Below are 21,771 nucleotides of genomic sequence, written 5' to 3' on the forward strand. Positions count from 1 at the left end.
CTTTTTGACCTAAAGATTTTTTTAGTGTCATAGTGTATTGGGGAAAAAGCTTGTAGAAAAAATTGATTTCAGCTTTAACACTTTTCAGCTGTCTTGTTGCTGTGATTATCTGAATGGTGGATACTTTAATTATTCCCCAGACTGTATTATAAAATAGACAAACTGGCAGTGCAGCTCTCCAAGAAAGAGGTTGAATGACTCCAAAACATTTGCCAGCCTTGACACTTGACAGTGCGCTCCTCAGTATAGAAGGTTGAAGGGTTAGAAGATTAGATAGGCTGCATAGCAAGGGTAAGAGACAACACTTAAACATATTGGGATCACTCTCCTTCTCTGCCCCGCTCCTTACTTTAGTCACTTGTCCATGTGCCACTGCTGTGGATCTCAAAAAAGTTATATGCAAGTCTTACATCTAGAATCGCCACATGAAATCTCTACTTTCATTATCCCTGACACGTTTGAATGGCCTTTCAGCTTTAAATCAATAACAGCAAACGTCCCATCTTGACTTTCCTATTAAATTTCGCTGATGATATTTCATTCTCAGGGGGAGGGGGATGTGCCTAAAAACCAGTTTTTACTACATAAATACAAACACTCATTGGGGTACTGGAAAGATGAAAACAGACCACTGACATGCAAACACATCATAAAAAAGTGATAGCTTGATATGATTTTTTTTTTTCCAATTTGAGAGTTTAGTCACCTTTTTGGTCTCTAACCAGTGACCCCAGAAATGAAATCCAAACAGAAAGATGAAAAAGCACAAAAGGTTACTCACTTGGCATTGCCTGTTACAGTCTTCTTCCGGCGGAACATATTCAGGAAGCTGTTGCTTGTTGATTGAGCCGCAGACTTCCCATCTCCGACGTGCATTCGCACCACGTCAGATGTGGTGAAGGCGCTTCGGACGTTCCTCTCTGGTTTGGCGATGATTATGTACATCTTGGGTGTGAACATGCAGCCCAGTGCCACTGTTACACTCAGGCTGACGGAGAAGGATGTGGTTATGATCTTGTAATTAGAGCCAAAGTAGATTGGCACGAAGGCCAACCAGATGATGCAGGTAGTGTACATGGTAAAGGCAATGTATTTAGCCTCATTAAAATTGGCGGGCACGTTCCGCGTCTTGAAGGCATAGTATGTGCAGCTCATGATTAGGAGGCCATTGTAGCCCAGCGGCGCTACCATGCCTACGTTGCTGGTGTTACAGATGAGGTAGACCTCACGTATGCTGGGGTATGACTTGATGGGCTCGGGGGGCTCTAGAATGATGAGTGTAATCTCCAGAGTTAGCTGCACACTAATAAGCATAAAGGCAATGATCACTTGGGCCCAGGCGCTCATGAAACGGGGTTTCCTGGTGCAGATCTTTTTCTTGCTGCCAGCCAGAATGCGTGCAATGCGGTTAGTTTTGGTCACCAGGGCAGAGTAGCACATGGCAGATGAAAGGCCCACTAGGAGCCGCTGCAAATAGCAGGAGGCCACTGTGGGACGGGCGATTAATGTGAATGGACAGATGTAGCCTAGGAAAATGCCTGCCAAGATGATGTAACAGAGTTCTCTGCTGGAGGATTTAACCACAGGTGTATCACGGTACTGGATGAACACAAAGGTAACAAAGGAGGTGATCAGGATGCCCACGCAGGAGAAAACCACAGCAACTATAGATTCCACATCTGCCCAGTCAAGATACTTCAACGGCAGGGGCTGGCAACCTGGAAACAGTAGAGGAAACAGTGTTCGGTCAATTTTTTAATTCATCCTGCGGTTAGTTTTACTGAATGAAAGGTGCATTAAAAGATGGTGGGAAGCAGTTAGTCAAGGAGAATGAAAGAGTGGGCAAAGCAAATCAGAGTGTTGGCAATGGCCTGATTTTAGTGCCTTCCACATGCACATATTATTGTGTATATATATATATGTATATATATATATACATATATATACTGCAGTATTTTAATTGTTACATTCGGTCTTTTTGGGTAACAGTTAATGGTTGTACACTGAAAATAGACTTCACTGGTAAGGCAATTTTTTAAATACATTTTGGTTTTCGGAATTTTATTTTAACACTTACAGTATTAAACTACACTCAGTGAATAATTTGACATGATGACATCATTTTCTATATGATAATAAAAATGAACTTTCAGCAGCATCAGAAAAGTTTAATAACCTTGATATATGTTAAATACTTCTTATGGTAAGTCTTTGTGTTATGTTCAAGGTATAAAGAGAACGAAAAATCTGTGTTGGAAATAATGTTGTATAACCTCAGAGCCAAAGCCTCACACAGCAATAACAACACGCTGGAAAAAAAGGTTTGAAATTTTTAGATTCTGGATTTCTTAGACTGTCCTAAATGTATTTGACAATATTTAAATGCTGATGACCATATTAATAGATGTGTTTTTTCTTATTTATGTAGTTCCTTGTACACCTATAGCTGCCCATACATGTGCCCCCAACATTTGCGCTATGGCACTGATAGGAACTCATTTGCATTTTTCATCCTACACACCCCAAAGCTCTATTTCTCTTCTGTCATGATGCCCTGCATACTCATCATCCAACACAGAGAAGAAGTCTGGAGAGCTTAATTGGAGAAAAATGACATCCCTAGACTTCCCCAGCTTAACACTTCATAAATTACATGCTTCTGCTAATAGCATTACAGTGACTTCATGGAGGAACCCAGTTCTGGTCTGCATGCTAAATCCTAATATGCCAAATCATATTATGAAATTTTAAAATAAACAAAATTGTCGTCCTCTGGGGATTCTAATCAGAAAGGTAGTAATGAGCATCTCAAGGTGTAAACCAGCTCTTATAGCATGGTTTCATTTAAATGCAGGGGGAAGTGGGGACAGAGAACTGTTGCTTGTTTTCTTTTGGCCACACACCCAGCTCAGCTTGCAGATGATTTTGCCCTTATGCATGCAAACAGACACGGGTGGCAAAGATGAAATGTATCTGCATTCACTTATCTAACACAATCCTCAAATCGCTTATTTGTGTTTCTAAGCTCTGGGAAGACCTTTGAAATTTACTCTTCTGCTGCATATTTTCAAAAATACACATTCACAATTGTAAACCCTTGTTCAGTGAATAGCATATTACCTCTCTCTATTAGTATTTTTCAAATGTAATGAGACTGAAGGAAACTTTTCTTTCTTGACAGACTGCTGAAATGTATCCTCAAGCCTCTCATGGCAGTAATAGGATTTTACACCTGGGAATTGAGGGCTCCTCTCAACTTTATAAATCGCTGTCAGAACAAGCACCGGGTCACAACAAGAGCAGAGAGGAAGGAAATGAGCAGCAGCATTTTTTTGAGGGAGTGGTGTTAAGGTTTGAGGAAATGAAGAAAGCAAGGGCATAGGACCTGCATGGTGAAAAAGGTGTTACACTGAGGTGCTGTGTGAATAGCCTTACGGTGGGGGAAGATGACTATTGAGAGAACAGGGGAGTCAGCCCCACTAAAAGTACTGTGGTTGAGCTAAGGGTAAACGCATGAAATGGGCAAAATAATAAGTGTGAACCGTTTCAGGGGTAATGGACAAGGAGTGTGGATGAACAATGTAATAAAAACAAACACAGTTTCTGTTTTTGTTTCTCCTACCTGCCAGGTCATCATCCGGCCACCATCCCAGCTCACACGCCTTGCAGGTAAATTCATCCTGGACATATTCGTTATCCTTGCATGTGGTGCAAATCCAGCAGCAGCTCACCTCACCCTTCCTAATCACCTGCACGCAGAGAAACAACACACAGTCAACAACATGCCAAAGAAAGCTCGGTAGCAAGTCACTACACTGAGCCGTGGAAAAAAAGCACATCTCACCTTAAGCAACCTAAATAATTAATCAGCACAGAGGGGATATCAAAATGAGGATTTGTTTGTGCGTTTTTTGAGCCCCAGACAGAGTGTTTAGAAAACAAGGCCGGCTGCTTTTACATTCTGCTCCCAAAGAAGCTGTTACCAGCACTGTGATATGTAAAGCAGGGTGATAAGTGGGGCACGAAACAAAGCAGATAGAGGGGGGAAGCATGAGCAGCTAGGAGAGAGGATGCACCCTCCCTCGAGGCAACTTGGTGCATAGCCAGTCTGAAAACAATTGTCCCCAAATGAAGGAAATGAGGGCATTTATTCAGCCTTTGCTCAAAACCAGTTTTATTGCTTACTGTCCCAAACGGTCCATCTCCTCGCTCAGGTAGAGCGCAAGTCCCGTGAGTTTATGGTGCAAACCTAAACTTTTTATGTGACATCAGAACTTATCCGTGTTTGTCATATTTACATAGACTTCTCTTTTCCTTCATTATCCCTTCTTTAAATCATTTGTAATGGGAGGAGGATTTAAAAATGTAGGACAGTGTAGCATCAGCAGCCTTCTTGCCAGCATGTGATTTAAGCAAATAAAGGATTAAGATTCACTGCAAGAAAAATCAATGACATATTTACTGGGAACAGATGTACAGTAAGGGCACCGGTTCAGCTCTTAAAACATTTCTCTTTTTAATTACAGTAGAGATTAATTGGAAAGTTAGACATTTGTGGTTCCCCCAATGCTTAATCCTAATGATTATATTGATGTCTTTACTTGACCTCCCCCATTTCCATCCGCAACCTTCATGCACATGAACACATACGAAGTAGGTGGAGTGCTGAAGTCCACGCAAAGTTTTTCACACTTTGTCCTAGTATTGATCTGATGAGGCAAATCATTTTTAAGATGGGTTTGTAGGGAGTGCTGATCCCGATGGGACATTGCATGCCCACATGATTAATCCTAATTTGTGATAGAAAAAAAAGATTATCACGGTAGATTACATTCTGCTTGTAAATCTCAAAATTCCATTAAACACAGAGACCTTTCTTTCAAACTCAAACATCACTTCCCCATAACTGTACTGCAGAAACAACAAAGAAAACATACTGCATTTGGAATTTAGAAAATGGCAAATGGTTGTGCCCTTTAAGATCTGCATGCACTTTTTTTTGTTACCAGTATAGCAAGTAGCAAAAGAAATTTAATTACACCTTCCAAATTTAATTACTAGGTCCTGCAATCTGTGAGGCAGCAAAATATTCCATATTATTCATCTCCAAGAGACGGAAGGAGCATAATCAAACCAAGAGAGAGAACTAGAAGTGCATACTAAAATTTGGAAATAGCCAGAAGAAGCAAAAGGGATCATAAAAGAGTAAATATCGACCCAAGTGAGTATGTCCATTTTAAATATTGATATAAAAGCGTTGAGTTAGTGTGGGAAATTACATTAGGTTTCAAATGTGCCTGTATTTACCTTGACAATTTTGTGTTACAGTGGATGACGTACAAGAGGACACGTCAACGTGAAGATTCTGGTATACGGGAGGGCAGAATGCTTTTAATTGCTGTCCATTTGATTTTATATTCACATAATAAGCGGAACAACTCAAAAGTGGAAACATGTGGTAAAGAGGAAACTGCACTACCTACACAAAGAAGGGTATTATCAGCATACAATGATAATCTCTGATTTTCTGATCCAGTGTTTTGAGGAAGAGAAAGAATAGTATTGTTAAAAGGGGTCAACTCTAGTTGATCCCTATACACAGAGAATAACTATTTCCTGTGCTGAACACTGACAATTTGTCTATAAGTGCTTTATCATAATGATGAATCGTATTCTCCAGCCAGCCTGTATCTGTACCAATATTGTCCCAGTCTAACAAGCAGGAATATTCACCCTCTGCCACAAAATGATGTGTGATAGATTAACACGTTTTAATAAAATTGATTTAATCAGTGTGGATCACCTTCATTCGGTGTACCTCTAATAAAGTAGCAAGCAAGTAGACTGACTCGGATTCATTATCAGACAGAGAAGGCAGATTGAGTTCTTGAAGAAAATGCAAACATTTTGAATGCTGCACTGTGTATTACAAGAGTCTATAAAACTAAGAAGTGTTTAAAAAGCAATGATACTGGAGTATTCTTTACAGTTTTTCAGCCTTCAAGCTGATAGAGGACTGTGTCTGGGTCTTTTAAAGCTTTACGTTCTTCCGGCTTTGTGAAATAAGAACACCTTTATGCATCGCAACAAAGAGTTAAGTTATTCTTTCCTGTAAAGCCTCAGAGAATCCGACTTCTTGTTGTGCCTGAAGCTGGATCAAAGTATTTTCCAGCTCAGTTATCCTGCTAAGTCTATTTTTATTAAGGCGAGGTAAAAACAAGATTGAGAAATCCATAGGACAGCCCTTTACGTCATCGCATAAAGCTCTGGTTGTCAACTAAACCTCAGCTAAATTCTATAAAGGCTTCTTAATTGTTCTTTGTCTTCTAAAACGTGAAAAATTTTGCATTTTTCTCAAACATTAAATGATTATTAGGTCGCTCTGGAAGAGTGTGAAATGTGCCGAGGTGATATCTCAGAGAAGGATACGGATGAGTTCGTATGGGAATTTACTTTAAGGAGGATCTGAATCCCTACCTTTATCTGTCCTTTGGAACAGGGCTCACTACAGACTGAGCGAACCATGTCGCTGCTGTTCATCCACAGTTTGTTGTCATCGATGCTCAAGATGCCCTCGCTCCACGACCCCACGTTTATGTAGTCATAGCGATCATCACCCACGCTCTGTAAATTCATGATGTCATACCTGGATGTTTGAGGAGAGACGGAGGACTGCGTATTAACACACTTATTAAGTGAGAAAGGGAAGGATTTGAGAGGGAGTGGGAAAGGAGAGAATCAGAGTGAAAGGTAATTTAATGATAACAACTTCACAGCTTAAGCCTTTCCTCTTATCTGAAGCCGCAAACTGCTTACAACTCTGTTATGTGACATCAAGCGCTCATACCAGTGCACAGTGTGCCCTCATTTTTATACTGAACCAGGATGCGCTGCACCTAACCTCCAGCTGACAGAGGAATGACACGGCTGTGTTTTCTGACTGTCAAATGTTGTCCGTTGGACTGTAAAGACATGAAAGTGACTGCCGCAGTGGACAATCCACTAAATCTGTTCCAGTCCAGACTAATTACATCCTCTCATGCTCAAGACTGGGACACACATGTGTGCTAATGAGTTGGAGAGTGGGAGAAGGGGAAATGCACTTTGTGACCCAGATGGTGATATCAAATCTCTATGTTCATTTCTTGGCTTTTCTTAATTTTTTATTAGCTTCTTCTTCCTCTTACCTTCCTGGGGTGTCTCCATTTTCGTCAAAGTAAATCTCCTCTCCCGAGACTCCTCTGAAGGATGTTTTGAGCAGGTAGTCCAGAAGCTTGCTGCCATCAATGGGATCCATCGCCTCACAGAGCCCTGTCTGTCCCGGACATAGCTCCTTGTGCATATCATGAAGGCCATGAGCCATGGCGTAGATGGCATTGATGACAAAGCCCATCTTACTATCCTGCACATAGTTCTCTTGCAGACTTTCATTTCCTGTTAGAGATGAAAGAAGAGGTCGTCAAACAGTCGAAAGAATTCCAAACTGCAAGTGTAGAAAATCTGCTTCAAGGCAGAAAGAGAGATAGAGAAATTAACTGTACAACTCAAATCACCGTGTTAACCTCAATTCATTTTTTTTTAGTTCTGTCAATCTCTTCCCCTCTTCTTAACCTTGATCACAAAGGGCAGAAGATTAAAAAAACATTCATAAGGAAGAGTTTTAAATGCAACTATTCCTTAAACTATTTTTTTGTGCTGCTGTATTAAAAGATTTATTACTCTGTGTGAATGACAGCATTAGAAGTATGATGAAATTCGAAGAACACATGAAGAATATAGAAACAAAGACAACTCTTTTTTTGTGCAGCAACAAAATATATTAGCATTGATGCCCAAAAGCTCAATAGGAAACAGATGAGGAGAACAGCCAGTGCCTGGGAAAATCCTCACTGTTTGTGCAAGCGGTACTTCAGTCATCTAAAGGCACTGTCCCACAGTCACAGTGTTTGGCAGAAGGAGGGGGGAATGATCTCTTCAAAACTACATTTATTGTTGCCTCCTTTGACAGTGCATTTAAAATACTGATATGTTTTGCTTGTGATATCAACATGCACACGCAGTGGGGGGGGAAAGGGATGCAACTTCTCACCATACAACATATTTTTCAGGTGTTTGTGTCAGCAGCGTGTGCTGAGTGAGCCATTCATTTGTGCAGCTTTCCAACGTATATGTCAACTTTTGTTTTCTTTCCTTTTCCTCGTACAGACCAAACAAGCAAGTGCTTTGCATCAGAGTTTGACTGATGAATTTCGCACTCTAAGCCTGCCAGGATGAAGACATCTACCCATCTACTTTATTTGACTAAATCGCAGATATTACAGAGAGCGCTGGGTTTAAAAAAGCATCAGTCAAACTCATCCTGTCTTGGAGGAGTCAAATGCAAACAAAGTGCAGATGAAATTCAGACAGTTGTTGTAATAATCGTGTCTAGAAAGATACACTTACCACCTCGAAGATCTATGGAACATAAGAGGTTTGTAAACGTGTGATACAAAGTAGAAAAGCGTCCACAACCTTACAGCTCTGAGTGTCATCACAAACCACTTGTTGATTTTTATTGATCGTTTGAATTTAGAAGCATGCTGACCAATTCGTCTTAATGCCATTCTGCAGGGTGGATTTGTTTGGAGCAGTTTTTGAATTGTGGTTGAAAAGCTATCAACAAGTCAAGAACACAATTTACCGTGATCACCTTTTGCGAGCAAATGGAGAGAATATTCATGGAGGAAAACACAGGGGGGAAAAAATAAATCACAGGTTTTATTAATATTCACGAGTTCTGTTCTTATATTCATGATCATATTTAACCCTATGGTCAGAAGAAAAGAAGACAGTGCCTGAAAAACTAAACTCTGTGACTAGTCATTTGTTTGAAAAAATATCCACTCCTACTTATGAACGTCAAAAATTTTGTTATGTCCTACCGGAGCAGACTTTTTTGTAGTTCTTCTTTTCCTGGGGATGGCCTGGGAGGCGGCACTGAAAACGATACTGCCAGAACTCTGGAAACCAAGGGTTCCTGGTATTGCTGTCCAGACGTAGCTTTAGGTAATAGTCGTCAAAGGACCTGACCACCGCTGATTGGAGCTTCATTGTGATGCCTCCCTCTGCTTCCTGCTCATAACCCTCCACAACTTCGTAACGGTCTGCCCATCCATCGCTACAGACAGACAGAAGAAAAAGAGGAGACTATGATCTTATGGTCAAAGGGTGGACAATAAAAGACTAGAAGATAAAGAAGATTTGAGGAAGGACAAAACATCATAGTAATAAGAGGTACTGTTAGACACTGATGATATTCTGTGCATAGTTGTTTTATAAAGGATTGTTGAATATTGTAATTAGTACTCAACTATTAATTCAGACTGACAAACCCAAAAAGCTGTTAACAAAAGCTGCTTTGTTCATTCATTCAACACGATGTAAACAACGAGGGTTTGAGACACTTGCTGAATGGATGGATGTCAGAGACCAAGTAGTAAAAAAAGTTACATTTAATTTGATTTAATTAAAAAAATGAACTATTATTAATAATATTATCGTAAGGTAAACTTTAGTGTCCTGTTTCTTTCAACTGACATGAACTACATGAACTTAGTAGAAGGTTTCACATTAAGGCTATAAAATAAATCATCAAACTCATACATCATCAATCAACCATAGGGTTAGTTCAGGTAGGCCACAAGGTCAAAGGGCATAGCAGATCAGCTGATCTTAATGTCAGCCCCTATCAGCTGATGGCTCAGCTGATTCCTTTGCACGTGCTCCATGAATACCCAGCTAGGAAATCTCATAAAAGCATTTAAATTGCTTTAACCTGCCTACAGTTGCTGGATATCTTGCAACCTTCACTCCAGCTTCTTCTTCTTCTCCGATCACATGTATCACGCTGTATCTTTTGCTACTGTTGCCTGCTATGTCTTTTTATGAAAAGCCGTGTTGCTGCTCAAGCTTTATATGTATGTGTCTGCGAAGGTGGTGGGGTCCCAAAACAGAGCCTTAACTCCAAATATAGTGAGGAAATATTTTACTGTGATCAAAGGCTGTACATGCATTTTAGTTGCAGATGTGTCTGACTGTGTTTTAAAATGAATTAGAAAGTGGTTGACAGGCCAGCTGTCATCCTGTGGTGGGACTCATTTGTCTTACAGGCTGTAAATTGAGTATCACTGTACGAGAGGACAGATTGTTCGCTTTGATCATAATCACATTAGTCAGGAGAGGATAGGTGTTTAGCACAAGCACAAAGATATTAGTTACACCAAATCTTTAAACTGAAGCACTGTGCTAAATCACTGTTATCCCTGTAACTTTTAACAATGAAACTTCTCTCAGAGCCAAAGTAGGGGAGACCGGGGATAGTTGTAACATTTTTGACATTTCTGTCTGTAAATTGGAGCTCTTTTAAAGGTAGTGGATTCAAAATGTAATGCAAAGTATTTACATGTCTCGGCTATTAAATAGTGCAGCTATTTTCTCTGCAGCACAATTACCCATTGCATGGTATGGCCTCAAACACAAAGAGTGAAATGTTACAATTGACCCCATAGTCTGGGTTAGTTGTAACATATCCTGGGGTGAAATGTAACACAATGAAATAAGGGTACTAACAAAACATTAACATGTAATCTTTGTTTATTCAACACATGAATGCACTTAGAGCCATTTATGTAGCTCTGTGTGTGTGTGTGTGTGTGTGTGTGTGTGTGTGTGTGTGTGTGTGTGTGTGTGTGTGTGTGTGTGTGTGTGTGTGACAGAATGCAGAAATCTAGCTTTTGAACTTATTCCAACCCCCCAAAAAGACAAATTATGGAATTTTCTGCAACTGAATATTTCATTAATTTTGGTTGGTCTTCCTTGAGTTTGGCCTCATTGGCTCAGTGGGCATTATAACCTACAACTCTTGCACCAATTTTGAACATAACAATGAAGCTGAAAAAATGTAGTTGTTCACCAGCATCGCAATAACATTACTTTTTATCATGGCTTACCTTGGTGTGGTTTGCAAAGTGCTTCAGAAAGATGAGGAAATCTGTTTCTTGCACCCATCCTGATTTATTTCCACTACCAGTACTTCCTACTGGTCCATCTCTGATACAGTGGTCTGCATAATGTATGTGTGGGAACACAAACAGTGGAGGAATTGTGTTGCCAATGGCATTAACCGCATATACAAAAGCGACCAGTGAACCTCTCTCTGCTGATGTCGTTGCCCCAACTTGTTTAATATAAGTTAAAGTAATAGTGTGGTAAGTTGTAACGTACATTATTATTACAACTGACCCAGACTCCTATAGCCATGAACTAGCTAACATTACAGCTAACGGCTAAAACATTAGCACTAAAGACCTACACAGAATATATCCCCATAGACATACAAATAACATAATTTAAGTTTGATGACTTTAACTGCAAAGCAGATAATGCTATTATAAATTGAAATAAAGTAGAAAAACTTACTTTTTGGCATACAAATTACTTTTTTTGGTGTTAAATTGTCTGTTTTTGACAAAATGTGCTGATTTTTCACATGTGATAGCAGAACTGAATTGGGCATGCACAGGATGAGTCACATCATTTGAAACTTAGCCCTGATTGGAGAAATTGGAAGTGTTACAACTGACCCACGTTACAACTATCCCCAGTCTCCCCAACATTTTTATTACCTTAATAAAAGTGTTTTTAAAGACACAGAAAAATAATGAGGCTTATGGTGGCTGGTATGCTATTAATACTGGAGGCCTAACTAGCAACAAAGCAGTGTTAAACTTCAGCAGTGGTCCAAATCTTATGGATTTCTCTGCTTGGGCTGTAGAATAAGTATCCTTTAACAAAGCAAAAACGATGACAGAAGAGTATCATAGCACAAGTCAAAACTTTAAGTCAGGCGTTGCTTTTATTTAAATAATATTCCATCACAAGTAGGTAGACTGCAGCCTCGGCTCTTGTGCAGCGCTAAATTAGCATGGCGGCTTGGGGACTTATCTCACGTCCCCTGCAGCAAGCCTCAATTTAAGAAGACCGTAATCATCTCAGCAATAGTGCCTCAACAATAAATGCAGACTTTACACAATCAAGTCAGCTTGCCTGTTTGTTTACTTTTGTAACCCTGTGCGCAAGAATTTCTAGCCTACTGAGCTAATTTGATTTGGGCTCTAAGAGAGATGGAAAACACCAGTGATGGGGACACTGAAAAAACAAATTAACAGATAAATAACACCACAATGAACTTGCTCTTTCTCTCTGTCCCATTGAAAGCTTCCAGCAGCACTGCTCTTCAGCTTTTACTCTCTTTTACACTCTTCTACACTTTTATGTGGGATTCAGTCTACTGATTCAACGTACCTTCGCTATAGACAGCTACACGCCAATTAGATATGATTCACCGCGGAACCAATTAGGCACCTCACACACAGGATGCGCTGAATGATGGATAAGGACGTGTGCCTGTTCATGTAGGTGCAGGTCGAAGTCTCTGACCTTTTCCTCAACAATTACTGCCAGTCAAGAAAAAGGAGACATTGAAACTAATTTGTGAGAATTTATGGTTGAGCTATTCCACCCTTCTCGTGGTAAAATCCACGTGGGTTCCTTCAGCCAGCAGGGAACTAAAAAAACATCCTAAAAATAAACCCCATGTAATCCAGACGTTGTTAAAGTAGCTCCAGCTGACCCTAATGTCCAACCTTTCGATCCCATCACCTCTCTACAGGCTTTGTGTCCTAAAAGAAAACCACACCATGATCAACTTACTGACCAGGAGCTGGAAACTCAAAGAATTATGATGGAATGATAATCGATTGATTAATCAATCCTATGAATACTCAACTGGCACATTCAGCACCAGGTGATGTGTAACCATACTGATAAAAATAAAAGGCATTTTATATGCACAGTATGATGAAGCATTGTGCAATGGGTGTATGCTCTTGAATTACAAAATTCATAGTCCAGGGGATAAAAAAACAATTAAAACTTAATGAATAAATAACTAACTGTTGTTGTTGCTTGCGCAAGATAAGTTCCCAAGTTTCACAGCCTAAGGGAAAATAGCGTGTTGAAGTCTGATACTAATTCTTTTGTACTGCTTGCCAAACAGCAGAAGGGTGAACAGGCTGTGACTGGGCTGGATATTGTCTTTTAATATAATTTGGGCCCTGCACCTTGACGATGTCGCTGATGCTCAGTCGATGAGTACTGGCGATGTTCTGCTTTAATCACCTGCTGCAGAGGCTTGGGGGTTTTCTTTTCTTACAACACAATCCAAACAGTTCTGAGAGTTCTGGGTTGGGTAAATGGTCCCGTCCAAAAACCTGCCCAGTCTTGGGCAAGAAGGCTCAAATAAGAAAAGGGTATAATAGCGCCAGTCTATATAAGAGGTGAAATGAGAAGATAAATAAGGTATATTCAATACTTTCAAATGATAGTTAATAATTTAATATTATGCTAATATTCCTCAGTACCATCTTTGCAATAATGTGCATGCTGTAGGTTACTTTAATTGTTTATTTTTAGGCAAGAAACCTCCAGAAGTACTGTACATTACAGCACTCCATTCCAAAGCCTGATGTTGAAACACAACAAAAAGGTCTTTGTGGACTTTTCTCCCCGTGACTGCGTGCGTTCCCTCCTTTTACTCTGGCTTCCTCCCACAGTCCAAAAACATGCATGTCAGGTTAAGTGTCAATTCTAAATTGGCTGTAGGTGTGAATATGAGCGTGAATGGTTGGCTGTCTCCATGTGTGAGCCCCGTGATAGACTGACAACCTGTCCAAGGTGTACTCCCACCTCTCACCCCAAGACAGCTTGGCTAGTCTCCAGCACCACGACCCTGAAACTGATGAACATAAGAAGATGGATGGATGGATTCCAATTCAGCAGCTTTGGAAAATGTAAATGTAAAAAAAAAAAAAAAGTTAGAAAAGCTTTTCTCATCTTGTTTGGCTCCCTGACTTTAATCGCTGGTCATTTTTCTTTTTGTTTAAGAACAGCTCAGTCAGTGCCATTCAAGTATGCTTTAGTCAGAGTGGTGTATCTAGGAAGAACAGGTTTGCATATTTGCATAATTAATTAATCAATTTGATATCAATTGTATTGACATATTGCAATGCATGATAGGTTGACAAAGGTATGCTTTATGTAGCATTTTTTTGATAGCTTCTAATGAATGTTGTTCTCCAAGGCTCCAAAATTCATTAAAAATCCTCTGCTGCATGCAGCTAATATTGCTAAAGACAGCAACAGTGTTAGGTAATTGTGAGTGGGCAAAATAACACAACATAACATCTGTTTTATGTGGGTAACTACTGCAGTATATATTTGCCTAACATGTTTCAACATGTTTACAGTATTTTCTGTCGTATATTTGGAGATCATAATTCAGCCGACTCATTATTTTCTTCCTTGTAATTAAGTCAAGAGTTGGAGAAACGTGAACTGCATTAGTCCTGGTCACGTTTACTTCATTTAGTCTAAGTGAATACAGTCCTTGTCCTTTACCCTCCATTTCAGTACATGTAGTACAGGGAGAGGCACAAAGACTCATACACTAGCCTGCAGATTTCCATTTCGATGTTCCGAGTCACACATACGTTGGAGGCTAACTGCATTTAACGCGTCCTAATGTGGTCAGTACACTTCAGGTTTTATGTGAGAGAAAAGCCGACTGTTCGCGGATAAAAAGACAGGAGGGGCGTAGAAGAAGAGATAGATGGAGAGACAGAAGTGCTGTTCAACACGCGACATGAATAATGCACAACGCGCAGAAGACGTGCTCGACTGTTTCTCACAGTAGAGTTTGTGATGAGGTAAAATGACATTCTCTTTTCTCGCTCGCCTCTCTCAGGATGGCGTCGTCTGGCAGGGCTCCAAACAGCTCATCAAAACTCTCGGGCCACCAGAGGGATGCCTAATGGGATCAAATCTGATTTAATGTCACCTCAATGTTCACACCGCATATCGGAAGGCCCATTATTACATAACCTGGGTTAGATATACTACAGGAACACCTGTTTAAGCAGATTAAGGAGTCGCTGTTGTTCAAGAGTGTTAGTTTTGTAGTTTTCCCACTAAGCGCCAGTAAGAACGAACACAGACTAACACGTTTATAAAGTATTGCAAAAATAATTCTTGGCTGATGAAATAATATTATTAATAATACCTGAAAAGCGTCTATTTCACCATCCATAAATGATCCATGTGACTCTTTCAGAGGTGATCGTATGGGCGAATTCTGAAGATGAACCATGGACAACATTGTAAATAGCATTATGGTGATATTAAGCAGTTATGATGTGAGTCTTTATTCATGTATCTCTTTTTGTCTCTTTACAAAGCAGCCACCGGAAACCTGTCCAAGAAATATTAATCCACATCCATGATTTGTTAAAGAATTAGAACAAACTGGGAAGGCACTGGGCTTAATATTTGAGTTCAAAGTCAGTGATTATGGCAAAATAAGCTGCCGATTTTCTATATTGGATCAGTTATGATGTTATGTAAAAGTAATTAAAAGAATTTGGAACTAAATTCCAAATCTGACAGGAAGCCAGACTCGAAAAAAAATCGAGATAATGATTTGAAAAAAGCTGTAGGATCTAAGATTAAGATGCTTAGAGGTTTCACAGTGTTATAGTGATATAAGATTACACTGATGCTCATCTTATAGGCAGGACTTGATAAACACCGCTCTATCGTGTGGTCCATGAGTGTATGCCTACGTTCACAGATCAATAAAAGCTTTTAGAATAAAATAATAAAATTTCACTTCCCCTTTATTCCATACTTTCCCCAAAAAATCTACTGAAATCTAATAAATCTAAGTCAGTATTTATCTCGGCGAGTAAAGTCAGCAAGCTGCTATCCCTTCAACGGCATATGCTTAGCATTAAGACGAGCGCATTTTGATAACATACTAAGGCTCGATGATGTGTGGCATTGTTTAGAGGAGCACAGTGTGTCGACAGCTGTATAATTAATAGAAGTGTACACAACAGAGAGCAGACCGAGAGCTCTGTTCGCTCTGCCGGATGATCTAGTTCCAGTTTGATAGCACATTTGTATATTTATGAAGGCATGAATTAATTGGCAGGGCAGAGATTTAATCACATGCACTGTTTCCCCTGGAGGATGAATGAGAAGAGTTACTTTAAAAAGAAGAAGGGGGGATAGGGGAGTCAAGAGTTTCCTAATTGCTCTGTACAAAAAGTTCAGTTAGTTAATAGAAAAAAAAACTTTTAATCTGTCTGCTTCACACAAATTTAAAATGCCAACGTTTATTTGTTCTAAAAGTAATAAAAGTCAATAAAATTGTCTTTTTAATGTTTCATCGTCATGTTAAACCCACATGTTTGAACATTTGTGTTTATGGGCATATTGCATTTCCAAGCTAATCTAAATGCTTGCCTTACACTAACCCTAATTTCTCCACCCTAATAGCCCTTTAGGGTGTAGCAGAGGATGATGGACAAAAGTTCTCCCTTTCAAGGTTTAAACCTCATACTGTTTCTCTTTTATATCTTATTTTGGTGTCATTTATCTTTTTGCACATTCTCCAGTTAAATTTAGTGATCTACATACAAGTGAATGCAATTTTTGTGCTTAGCATTGGAAATAGTGTAATTACAATGCCTCATTTCTTTTGGTTTGAAAATGGGAAATGGGTACAAAGTTGTATTGAATCAGAAAAACACGGAAAGGCAAAAATATACTTTTTCATATTTATCTAATTTTAACGAGCTTGTGAGTAAGTAGTTGGTATGACCACCTTTGTTCTTCAGCACAGCCTGAACTCTCCTAGGCAAATGTTCTTGTCATTTCTTTGAATAGTTTTCAGGAATTGTACTTCAGGCTTCTTGAAGGACATTCACTACTGCAACCAAAAACCGCAAGACCCCTAAATGAAATGAAAACTGATGAAATAAACTGCACCCAAGCGCCTCAGCCTGTAAATAACAGCTATTCATGAAACTCTTTACAATTTCTAAACTCAAGGACAACCAAGCCGATGGACATACAGGCTAGTAACATACCTCCGCACCATACCATAAAAACGCATGCTGAGATGTTACAAATAACCCAGCAGCTTATTATCCTTACAAGGACTTTTGTTATGGTGACTGATAGCATAGTACAGCATTTCTATTACAAACCTCACCTGAATAAAAACACAAGCATCACATGTTATAAGGTGAACATATGACTTGTAGGAAAGTAGTGAACACACTGAGTCAAAACATAATGAATTTAAATATTCCAATAAATAAAAAAAGAGTCTCATATATTTTCTTAAGAGCAGTATTTAAGTAAATGTTTTATACATTTTCAATGCTGCTATCTTTGTTTTTTTTTTCAGGTCTCAGTTCTCCATCTTCATCCCGATCCCACAACACTCTTAATTCATTTGAAACTGTTCAGGCGGATGAAGATCTCATCACACCAACGCTAGTCTTCTCAGCTAAGCACTAATCCTCTGTCTACCAAATTCTGTCTCCCCGCTCTTCCATTCTCCTCATTTTCTCTTATTTCTCTCAATCTGCGTTCTTCTGAGTTAAAACAGAAGTGGTGGCTTGTTAGCTACTTGGCGGTATAACAGCGAGACGCAGAGGCCCTGGGTTTGCTGGGAAGCCTTTAAAGCCTATCCAGGCTGCTTTTATTTATTCATCATGCTCCAGTTTGAGTTGGGAGATCACTGTCCTCCACAATGACAAGAAACACTGCTGGGAAAAAATAGCATTTGCTTTTTACTGCCAAGAGACGTCAGTTCAATAAAAAATCTCATCACAAAAATCTCAATGATATTTTATGAATACTTGATAAAGTTAATGCAGAATTTCTATTAAAGTGCGAGGAGAATGCTCTTTTAGATGTTTTTCTTTCCATTCTCAGCATATTTTGTTACATTATTACTATATAACTATAGGACTTATTAACCAGTATCATTTTGATTAAGGTGTATGTTTGACTTACTTGGGCTTCCTCCCACCGTCCAAAGACATGCAGGTTAATTGATTAATCCAAATTGCCCATAGGTGTAAATGTGGGAGTGAATGTGAGCGCAAATGGTTGTCTGTCCCTGTGTGTTAGCCCTGCGACATACTGGCGACCTGTCCAGGGTGTACCCCGCCGCTCGCCCTATGAAAGCTGGGATAGGCTCCGGCGCCCCCTGCGACCCTGAAAAGGATAAGCGGAAGCGACTGGATGGATGGATGGTGTAAGTTTGATATTTTTCTTGTACAACTGTACAAGTAACATGTTAGAAAACTATCATTATGCCACATGTACCCCAAAAATCTAATAATGCAATATTTTTGCTTTAAATGTTAACAGAAAGGGCAAAAAGCCTCATTCTCTCCTAAAGACAAACTGTAGCCTTACGTAATATTTATTTACATAATACACTATTTTATGGGGATGGTTTTGTACCATATTAACTGCCCATGAGAAAAGAAATACTGTAAAAGTAATAAATATTTATAGGTTATGGGAAACTAAGCCAGCGAGGTAGGTCTGGATCCATTTGCTTCACAAAGGCCTTTTAGGTAAAAGACTTTTTTTTCTTCTACTCTTTTTTCAATTCACTGCCGATTGCCTCTCCTTTTACTCAGCCCGCTGCTTTACCCAGCCGGGGTTGGGGCGAGCACTATCCGGCGTTACGTGAGAATAACTCAGAGCCCAGGATGATGAATTCCAGTCGCTTATTTCATCTGAGAAACCGTCCAACACTTGAGGCAGTCCGACTGGCAGCGATTCTAAAAAGCTGGAAAAACAATGTTTGCTATTTAAATTGCAAACCGTTGTAAAAAACATTGCTATTGATTGCTTTTCTTTTTTCTGTGATGTTTTGAGTGGAGGTTCAGATTTTCTGTGGCATCTTTCGCTACTCTGTTGGTCCACTGTTAGCTGTCTGCAGCAGAAAGCTTCTCAGCTTCTACTAATCTGGATCTGACAACTGTGTCCAGATGCAAAGCCCGAGTGCTATTTTTGATCGCTCCAATGTCATTCACCCGTCGCTGTGCACTTTGGGAGCACCGGGCTTCAATTGCAGAGAGGGAGATGTCCTTGACAAAGTGTGGCTGCTTTCAATTAACATCAGAGGCGTGTTATAAATATTCAAATGGAGCTCATTGTGCTCCCTTGCACAGTGGAACACAAACAGATGTAATCGTGAATTCTGACTCAACTTGAATATACTTTCGGAGCCACAAGTGTTCGCGAGCCAGGCTCCATTACTGAATGATCATCGCCAATGTTTTCTTATCTTATAATTACCATCTTTGTTACTGTTGTTGCTGGGATGAATTTTTCAGATGTCAGCCATATTTTCTGAGAAGGGACTATTGTGCTGTATTCTGTGGAGCCCCCGCTGACAGACTGAGTGACAGATCTGCAGCGAGACGATCATACCAACTCCATCTCGAGGCCAAACAAAATCTCCATGGTGACTGCAGCACAAGCAGCACACGAGCCTTTTGTTCCAGCGGTACTGTAAGCCCTGTTCTCCTAACAAACAAACATACTGCCCTTAATTCATGAAACTCTAAACTTTCCTTAGAGCAGGGGGGTCAGAAAATAGAGGGTCACATCACAGACTGAGGATAATGTGAGAAGGAGGTTTCTCTCCCAGGCCTCGTGTTGCCTTCCACACCTTCTCTCTCTATCTCGAATCTTTGCATTCAGAACTGATTCATCAGTCACGACTTTGCTGGAAACTGGAAGTCTAACAAAAGGAAGCCGTTGCTTGAAAGCAAACATGAAGCACATCACCAATAAAGAGGAGAATCTAAGATGGTGAAAACACGAATGCAGTACATGAAACGCACTCTTCTGAAGTGTTGGATTTCAGTTTGAAACCATCACCAAATTGGAAAAAAAGATTTTAACTCCTTAAACTTGATATCCAAAGAGTTTCCTTTACCTTAAACATATTTTTTTTAAAGATTTGACTCAGTGAGAGCTACTATGGGTTACACCCAAGCAGAATAAATCAGAAATTTAGCCCTAACCCTTTCTGGATCTACAGTTCTGGATGGCAAATATACCCGTTTATTTTGGCGGTGTTTTCAGTGCTATATTGCCAGAGATAACATCGCTCTTCGCTGAAACCCTGCAATTTGCCAAATTACTCGCAAGGAGAAGTCAATAGGCAAAATTCCACATCCTCCACGCTTTCCTTCCTGAGATGTGGAGGAGATGAGAGCCTTAGAGATGATGGAAAAAACACTTTAAATGTGTCCCACCACAACCCTTCTCTCTCAGTCTCTCTGTCTCTCATTCCTGCCTTAAACATTTCATTTATTCCGGCTCAGCGTCCCCTTAAAATGGAACAGGACAGGCAAATGCAGAAATGCATGTGACGCACACAATACGGGCTTGCAGCTTTCTTCGCACCTCAGTGCCGTCTTAAAAGATGCAGTCATACTGCGTTAATGACCGGTGCCAAGCTATTACAGAGGCAGAACATCCGCATTCCTGTGTCAGTGTCCATTTTGTCAGGAATAAAACACAAACAAGAACTGAGCAGTCAAAATGGGACCCGGACCGAAACTGTGTTTGTAAGACAGGGACAGAAATGAGCGTTACATGTGGAAAAGCAGCTTATGCAAACGATGTTTAGTAATAACAGCATTCAAGCAGCATTAGCGGGAGAGAGAAAACGAATGATGCTAATTGCAAGAGAGCAAGCAGGCAAGCAAATGAGTAGGTGGATGCGCTCCATGCTGCCATTCAGAAACCAAGCACGGTAGGCCTACTGGGGAAGAGACTTTAGAGGCAACGATAATGACACCGTACAGTAAATGTGCATCCAGCTTTCGAACATTTCAGGAACTACAGCTCAGCAGACAGAGCTGAACTGAAATTAACATTCCAGATTCAGAGGTTTCCTGAGACTGTGAGAGAGTCTAATGGTCCCCGAGGAGCCCTCAGTTAAACACACACGGCACACAAACACACACACGCTCACTACACTGTCAGATTCGTTAATGATGCATTTCTGTCACATCTGCAATCTGCAACAAATACTGCGAAACATGCTGCTGTGTTATACGGAATATAAGCTTTACAGTAGAATACTGTCAGCTGTTTGGCTGCCATTATGCTGATCCGACTGTAAAATATAACTCAATATATTATATATCGCTCTGTGTAAACTGTAGCAGTATCTGAAAAAGACGAGGATGTCTTTTTCAACTTGTCACATTTTGAGAATAAAGTTGAAATTTGAGGAAAAACGTTGTACTTGTGAGAGTAAAATCCACCTTTAAGATCAAGGCTGGCATGCTTTCTAAAGAATAAAGTGAAGTCAGCTTCAGTTTGCAAAACGCAGACGCTAAAACCAGTGAAGTCAGTGTTACATGGCTGCAGTTTATTGGACTAATCTGTGTGTCGAGGCAACGCCTTCATCCCAGATGCCTCACCTACCTAAACTCTACACCTTCACGGCTAAACAACTTGAACAAGTGTCCTATTGTGCATTATGATGCAACCTAGCCTGTACTACACAAAGATTTAAACATCGATGAGGCCACTCAGGCCACTAATGTCCTGGAAAAGGAGCAATTTGCTTGTTAATAAAAGCAGTTTTAAAGTATAAAATATGATGAACCCACCAGCACAAGGCTTTTTATAAAGGAGTGTCATCTTTATTCTGTAATTAGATATTACTCTGAAATTGGTACTTCAACTTTATTTTGAATATATTAACTTTAATCCCTTACTCAATTATTTTACTTCTAATATTTCCCCCGTTTTCCTCTGTTATGCCTTTGTAAT

The 21,771-nt window shown here is 39.9% G+C and overlaps 1 protein-coding gene across 2 annotated transcripts in view; it reads right to left on the reverse strand.

The window, feature by feature from the left end:
- Window positions 1–21,771, reverse strand: part of grm1a (glutamate receptor, metabotropic 1a) — a 35,077-nt gene that overhangs the window by 2,971 nt on the left and 10,335 nt on the right. For both annotated transcript variants that reach the window (XM_085431909.1, XM_085431907.1), the window contains exons 4-8: window positions 8,925–9,160; window positions 7,188–7,434; window positions 6,478–6,646; window positions 3,623–3,749; window positions 782–1,718 (exon numbers count right to left, since the gene is read on the reverse strand). In XM_085431909.1, the coding sequence (XP_085288035.1) occupies window positions 782–1,718; window positions 3,623–3,749; window positions 6,478–6,646; window positions 7,188–7,434; window positions 8,925–9,160 (1,716 nt within the window). The remainder of the gene's footprint in view (window positions 1–781; window positions 1,719–3,622; window positions 3,750–6,477; window positions 6,647–7,187; window positions 7,435–8,924; window positions 9,161–21,771) is intronic.

The sequence above is a fragment of the Copadichromis virginalis genome, linkage group LG15 (genome assembly GCF_057382275.1).
Source record: "Copadichromis virginalis isolate Kocher_CV1m ecotype Utaka linkage group LG15, C_Virginalis_male_GT1.1, whole genome shotgun sequence".
NCBI lineage: Eukaryota > Metazoa > Chordata > Actinopteri > Cichliformes > Cichlidae > Copadichromis > Copadichromis virginalis.